Consider the following 7553-nt stretch of genomic DNA (forward strand, 5'->3'; position numbering starts at 1 on the left):
AAAGGCGCGGCGGGATGTGAGGGACGGAGAACAGAGGGTGGGGGGCTGCGCGGTGGGTACCCGGTCCTTCCTCCACCTCCCGCGTGATAACCGGGGATCCGCGGAGGGAGATAGAGACCCCTCCTAAATCCTCCATCTCCTGGCCTAGAACTGGAGCGTGCAGCGGGGCTGCTATGAATCGAGACCCCTCCCCAAAATCCCTTTATTCTAAGCCTGGATCTGGGTCTAGGTTCCAGAGCTGCAAAGATGAGCTTGCCGCTCTCCCTCGAGCCTGGGACTCAAGACAGATGAAATGGAGACCACCCCCAATTTCCCTCTTCCCAGCTCTGGCCTGTAGATCGCCCCACCACCCCCACCCCCGGCCCCGAGACCAACATGAGGAACCCCTTCCTCTGTGCACCCCTATCTAGGCCTGGCTAAGGAGCTGGGGGTCCCCTGGTCCCTCCTCTAGAGTGTCTTTTTCTAGCTCCCTACCACAAGGATGGGGTAATGGAGGGACATTTCACTGGCATCCTCTGCAGGGACCCCAAGGTTGGAATTCTGGGGAGGGTCAGATAGAGTCCCTTGCCTGGCAGGGCCAGGCCGGGCCAGGCTTGGAAAGACCTGGAGCGTGGACTCAGTGGTGGTCCCTACTTCAGTGGGAGATGGGCAGTGAGCATCTGTTCCCAGGGATTAAAATAAATCGAGGTAAATTAGGATCTTGCTGGAGGCTGACTGAAAGTGGGGTGCGGAGGAGGGTTGGGGGGTGGGCAGCCCCTCCATCTGCTTCAGATCCCAGAATTCGCCTGCCTCATCCGCAGTAGGTACCAGGAGGTAGCTTCGGATGGACCTGCCTCACTGGTGACCTTGGACAGATGACAGACCTCCCTGAGCCTTTATTATTATTTTTTTTTTATTTGAAAGTGGGATTGAGGCTTCAAAGCTTGTACTCTACTGATTCTGAAATCCACCCACTCCATCTTTTGCTAAATTGTGACTCCACCCTTTTGTTAAAGACGATGGTCACAGGAGAGAGAGAGACAGGTTTGGAGATCCCTCCATATGCCTTGCTGGGCTCAGAGCCTCGGTTTACTGCACTGAAAAATGGGCTGATGGTCACACTCTGGCATTGCCAGAGGAGTTGCTTTGCCAGACAATAAAACGTATTACCAAGCTGCTATCTTCAGAACAGGGGCTCCTCCACCCTTGTCACGCTGGCGGGACTGCCCAGGGCATATCCTGACCCACATACCTTCACCCACGCCAGGGGCAAGCTAGTACCTAGATAGGATCCTGGGCAGGACGAGGTGCTGGGCTAGTCTATCCCCTGTCCCTTGGGGCTCTGTCCCTGTGGTGGGGGTGGAAGTCCAGAGTCCCCAGGTTCAAGTCCAGCTTTCCTGTGAGTGGTTTTGCCCCTTTGCACCTTGGTGTGTTCTTCTATGAAATGGGCTGAATTCCCCTTGGAAGATCAGAGCAAACTGGCAGAACAGGAGCACTGTAAATGCAGACATTGTAATACTATAGTCATTATCATACAGTATTATAATCATTACCATATTGTAATTATAATACTAATTGCAATATTAGTGAGCATAAACAGGGTCAACAGCTGATTCAGGTCAGGGCAGGATAGGAAAGGAGGAAATCTGCAAGGGTATTGCCTGCTGTGTCTCCAGAGCTCAGTAGTCAGTTGGTGCTCAATAGGTGTTGGCTAAGGAAAGTGACGGAGAGGGAGGAGACAGCAGGGAAGATTGAAAAATTCCTGAGCAGAAGCTCAGAGGCTGTTCATCACCCAGTTACTGTATGACATGGGGCCACTGCCTCAGTTGCCTCACTGGGGGTGATGGCTGAGTCGAGACCCCGCCTCCAAGTGCCACTGTGAGAATCAGGCCAGACTGTGTAAATGGGCACAACCCTGGTGGCCAGCCCTAGAGGGGAGCAAGTGCATGACAGAGCTGGTCCTTGAAGCAGCATAGCCAAGAGGCCAGTCACAGGAAAAGAAGAGAAAGACCCCAAACTGGCCCTACTGTGAGCAAACTGGAGTCCGAGGGAGAACAAAATGATAGATCCTGTTTTGCAGAAGCCTAGAGGCCCAGAGAGGTCAGGGGCAGCCCAAGGCCACCTACTGAGAGGTCAGGAGTTCCAGACAACCCGTCAGGAACAGGAGCCCTGCCTTCTTTGCTGACTTGGTTCCTGTCTTGTTTTATCTGCTCCCGGACCTGCTCAAATGCTGAACTGGCGAGAAACCCCAGGGTTTTGGGAATTGATGCTGGGGAGGCTGGATCTCCAGGCAGTGCCCGGAGCTTGTGTCAGCCGTCTCTGGGAAGGACTCTGTTCCCCACTTCCAGCAGCCAGAGGATGGGGGCATCCGGGTCAGCTGACAGCCTGCTTTGTGACCTTGGGCAAGGACCTGTCCATCTCTGGGCTTTGCCCTGGCACTGAGGAGGCTGGGAGACCTGGGTTCACACAGGGCTGACTTCTCCATCAGACATGGTGACCACCCTGTCTCAGGCACAACCGTGGAGTCCATAAAGGTGTTTTTAACTTCTTTTAAAATCAGAAGGGAAAGAAAACCCAGGCTTTGGGGTCAAAGAAAACATTTAATATATGGTATTGGAGGCAGACGCTTTAACCTCTGAGCCACCAGCCTCCCATTAATATATTCGTCTCTATGTCAAATGTAGTTGTAAAAATAGTTTAGACTCTTTTTTTAGTGGAGGAAGGGACTCTGAAAGCAAAAGTGCCTCAGGCCCGTGGAAGGCCTCATCCCGCCCTGGGTTTGAGTCTTGGTGCTCCCATTCACAGGCTGTGCAACCTTGGGCACGTGGACTCCCCTCTCTGAGTCTTGGCCCACCTGAGAATGGTGAGATGTGGAATGTTTAGTCTATGTGGTTGGTGCTCAAATTTGTGGGTACTATTTGACAATTGTTATCAAGATTGTATTTGCGCACTAATAATAGCCCCAAGGTGGGGGCCTCAGCTTTCTCAGCCAGCACCTGCGCAGTTCTAGGGAGGTCCCAGGGGTGCTGGTCTGGCGGGGGAGGTGAGCTGGCGGTTGGGCCATGGGCGGGGCTGGGTGAGCTTCCTGTGCCCCAGGCACAGGGGCCTCAGCTAACGGAAGCGGCAGGGGCCACGTGGTTATCTCCTGGTACCCGCCCTGTCTCAGGGGCTCTGTTCCCACTCGCTGTCCGGTGAGTTTGAGCCCAGGCCAGGAGGCCCCCACTGCTCCTCCTTTCCCCTCTCAGGGACAGAAGGGAGACCCCCCCCACACCTGGCCCGGGTTTCGAGAGAAACAGTAGGTGTCACTTCCTGGGCCTGCGCAGGGTCACCCTTTGCTCTGCCACTGTGCTCCCCGACTTTACAACCCTGAGCGGCAGGATGGATGGCAGGGCAGTCGCGGAAATATGGCGAACCAGAGCCCCATCTGGTAGTTTCAAACAGGGGTTCTTCGGCAGACAGGTCAGGGACAAAACCATAGTGACCTGGGGACAGTCAGTGACCTCTCTGTGTTCAGTTTCCTCATCTGTAAAGCTGATATTGAGCCCCACGTTGTGCTTGTGAAGGTTGAATGAGTGTGTGGTGCCTGAAAGGAGCTGGACACAGTGTCGCACTCACACTGGTGCTCAGTGTATGTCTAACGGGGAGGGGCAATCCAATGGGAGCTGTAAAAACAGTAGCAAAGATTCTTGGTTTCGGGGGAACGTAGGCCCTCTGGCTCCTAGGATCTTCTAGGCCTGTACTCTCTAGCAGAACTTCATCTGTGCTTTCTGGTACAGTGGCCACCAGCCTTGTGTGGCTACTGAGCCCTGGAAACAAGGCTGGCACAACTGAGGAAGTAGGAGGTTAATTTTATTTAGTTTAAAATTAAGTTGCCACATGGGGGCTAGTGGTTCCCATGATCAGTTAGCATAGCTCCAAGGGATTTGAAGATGCTCAGGGTCTAGGTCATGGCCAAAATCTAAGAAATGAGATGGGAATTTAGGGCTTTTCCCTCTTGGGATGTCAGCTTTGTATGTCCCCAGTTAGACTAGGTTTCTTCATGGGCTACACTGGGGGCTGGAGTTTCTCAGGGGTCCCAGCACCACCCAACACAGGGTGGTGGTTGGGAATATTTGTTGAATAAAATAATTGTTTGCTTGGTGAACTCCTATTCATGCTTTAAAATCCCAACTCCCATGCCCTCTCCTTTAGTTCAAGTCCCCCAGCCGAATCATCTCATGGACCCTGGTATTGTCCTGGCCAGGTAGGCACATGGTGGGTGCTAGGTGACTTATAGAAGTCATATAACTGGAGGCTAGCTGATAAAGGGTCAAATTAAACTCAAGATTAGAAAACTGTGGCTCAGAGAGGGACAGCCTTGCCCAAGGTCCTTGCTCAGTCCTTTCTAGTGAGGCCCAGGTAGCTTTCCCATCCCTGTAGTTACCAGCCCCATCTCTGCTGCTACTGTGCCTCTTGGGCTCCCAGCTGCTGCTGAACTGCCCTCGGGGTCATGAATTATGGATGAGGCTTGTGGGCTCTAGTGACAAGCCCAACCTTGACAACATGCCAAGGACACCAAGTGTCCCTCCCTTGCCTGGGAGGTCTGGGGTCCTCCAGTAAGATCCCTTCTAGGCATTTCCTCGTGTTTTGCAGATGGGGAAACTGAGGCACGGAGCTGGACAGTGACTCAGATACCTACCAGGTGAACACACGGGCTTCCAGGGGGCAGGGGCAGGACTCATGGACACACCAGTGTCAGCTGAGTCACCGTGGCAAGGGTTGGACTTTCCATCCCAGGAATGTGCATGGCATGGGGACTGTTGTAAAGGGATTCAGGAGACCCTAAGGGAACCTTAGGGCCACTTGAAGGACCCCAACTCCCACGTGGCCAATCACAGTCCCAGTATCCACCTCTTACCAGACCCTCTTCCGACAGGAGCTGCCCGGTGCGGAGCCGAGTGCTCACGGGACTCAGCTGACCCAAGCGCAAATCCACTGTCGTTTCCTGGCTTTGTTACCTTGGCAAGTAGCTTGAGGGGACTCAGTTTTTCTGTCTCTGAAATGGTCCAGAGGTTTTCTACCCATCCCCCACCCTGAACTCCTCTTCATGCTTAAAAACCCCACCCCCATGCCCCTTCCTCTAGTCTAGGCTCCCCCAGCCCCTATCCCTTCATTTAGTTTAGCTCTGACCCCACAGGGCTGGGGGTATCTGTATCCAACTCTGTCCCCCTAGGCTGGGAGCTACTTGGGGACCATGCCCAAAGCTGAATCACTCCAGGGACCCTGGCATACTCCCAACTTTGGGGCTTTTGGTTCCTCCTCCATCCTCTTTCTCCTTCCTCCACAAGGAGAGAAGTTGGAATTTCCCCTCCTTAGGCCTGAGCTGGCTGTGACTGCAACTCAAATTTGCCTCTCTCTTTGTATAGGCACAAGATAGGAACCTTCAGGGCTCTCCACAGAGGCCATCAAAATGTCATATTTTGGGGAGTATTTTTGGGTAAGTAAGATTCACTCTTATTTTGGTGGGGTGTCCTGGAAGGGCTGCGGGGGCTTTTATGGAGATGGAGAAACCTGGTGGCTTGTGGGCAGAGTTTTAGGCAGATAGAGGGTTTGCAGGGGTTAGAAGTTAAAACTGGGAAGAGTCAGGCTGGCTTTGAATCTATAGCCCCAGATGTCATAGGCCTTGTGGTCTTGGGCATGTCACAGCTTGAACAGGATGACTGAGGCCCAGAGTAGGAATCTCTTACCTGAAGTTGCCCAGCGAGAAAGTAGAGTCAGGTCTCAAACCCAGGGCCCGACCGAGCTTCCAGGATCATTCCAGCCAGGGAATTTCCACATCTTCCCCATGCTGGAGAGTTGGGGGGTTTTCTTGACTTGACCCCTAGGGACCGGCTCACCTGTCTGCTCTCCAGACTGGGGACCAAATAGTATGACCCAAGGAGCCAAGTGAGACAGATTTTTTTTACTTGTTCACTCTCTTCCTCCCTCTCTGTCACCACTACCACCCACCCAGCCCACTCTAGGAGATGTTGGAGCCCCCAGGAGACTGCCTCCCAACCCTGACCCTGAGGAACCCCAAATCTGGGGGACACAGAGCTAGTAAGACACCTCTAGTCCTACTGAGTCAGGACTGAGCCCAACCTTGTGTGTGCCAGAGAAGGAGCAGGATGCAGAGCTGTGTTTGCCATGGGCTTTGAAGGCTGATTTTCCAGGATGCCAGAAAGGCATTCTGGGCAGGGGGAGCCAACTGGGCAAAAATAAAGAGGCGTGACACGGGGTGGCCAGTGGAGGGCACAAGGACTCCTCTTGCAGAGCCAGGCTAATGGGGAGACACAGAGGACATGTGAACAGGAGAATAGGGTAGGACGCAGGGCAGAAAGCCCCTTCCTTGGTTGCAGGCCCAGAGCTTGCAGAGAGGAAGCCCGTTGCTAGGCAACTAGTTGCCCCTGGCAACAGGCCTTTCTCCCTCCCCAGCTGGGGCTCCTCTTACTAGCATTTGCTTTCTTAAAGAGGCAGCACCCCTTGCCACCTGCGGGTGGTGGGTAGGGGGTGGGAGGGCTGGGGGGAGGGCTGGACTTCCACCTTCTTTCCAAGGGTCACAATCCCTGGATTTGCCTCTGAATGGCTGTGTGACCTCACCCAAGGGCTGCCCCTCTCTGAGACCCCGGTGGCACTTTGTGTAAGGGGGTTTGACCTTTTGAGGATCAGTTGTTGCCCACATTTTGCAGTCCTGACGGGGGCACCTACATGTATTTTAAATTCTTTTTAATTGTGTGAGGCAGGCAAGTTCACTGCAGAAAATTCAGACTAGCAAAGAGAAAATAGTAGCTACCCCCAACCCCTCCCTCCAAAGATAGCCTGGTACAGAGTGGATGAGAGCTTTGAGTTTGAGATTTGAATTGGGCTCTTCTGGGAGCGCTTGGGCAAGTGACTTTGCATCTTGAAGACTCAGTTTCTCCATCTGGGAAAGGAGAATGAAGCTCCTACTTCCCCAGGGCTCAGGGAGCACCCCAGAATGTCTGTTTCTCTTTTATTTGTTTATTTATTTATCTACTTATTGGCTGTGTCTGATCTTAGTTGCAGCATGCGGGATCTTTGATTGTGGTGCACGGACTGTCTAGTTGTGGGCTCAGTAATTGCAGTGCACAGGCTCCAGGGCATGCAGGCTTTAGTAGTGGTGGCAGGCAGGCTTAGTTGCTCAGGGGCATGTGGGATCTTAGTTCCCTGCCCAGGAATCGAACCTGTGTCCCCTGCATTGCAAGGCAGATTCTTAACCACTGTGAGGGAAGTCCCCTGTCTATTTCTTTTAATTAATGTTTCTTTTAATCTATTATTAGTATTGCTGGCTCTTTGCTGGATGATGCTGGGGCCCTGACTGATCTGATCAGATCAGATCAGTCGCTCAGTCGTGTCCGAATCTTTGCGACCCCATGAATCGCAGCACGCCAGGCCTCCCTGTCCATCACCAACTCCCAGAGTTCACTCAGACTTATGTCCATCGAGTCAGTGATGCCATCCAGCCATCTCATCCTCTGTCGTCCCCTTCTCCTCTTGCCCCCAATCCCTCCCAGCATCAGAGTCTTTTCCAATGAGTC

The 7553-nt window shown here is 53.2% G+C and overlaps 1 protein-coding gene across 4 annotated transcripts in view; it reads left to right on the forward strand.

Annotated features, from left to right (window-relative positions):
• Window positions 1-2708: 2708 nt before the first annotated feature.
• Window positions 2709-7553, forward strand: part of FCHO1 (FCH domain only 1) — a 27408-nt gene continuing 22563 nt past the window's right edge. The window contains exons 1-4 of one of the 4 annotated variants that reach the window (XM_010845643.1): window positions 2709-3170; window positions 4612-4660; window positions 4895-4984; window positions 5385-5455. In XM_010845643.1, coding sequence (XP_010843945.1) covers window positions 5429-5455 — 27 coding nt within the window. In that variant the 5' untranslated portion in view covers window positions 2709-3170; window positions 4612-4660; window positions 4895-4984; window positions 5385-5428. The other 3 variants (XM_010845640.1, XM_010845641.1, XM_010845642.1) reach the window with 3 other exon arrangements.

The sequence above is a fragment of the Bison bison genome, unplaced genomic scaffold (assembly GCF_000754665.1).
Source record: "Bison bison bison isolate TAMUID 2011002044 unplaced genomic scaffold, Bison_UMD1.0 scf7180017864221, whole genome shotgun sequence".
In the NCBI taxonomy this organism is placed as follows: Eukaryota; Metazoa; Chordata; class Mammalia; order Artiodactyla; family Bovidae; genus Bison; species Bison bison.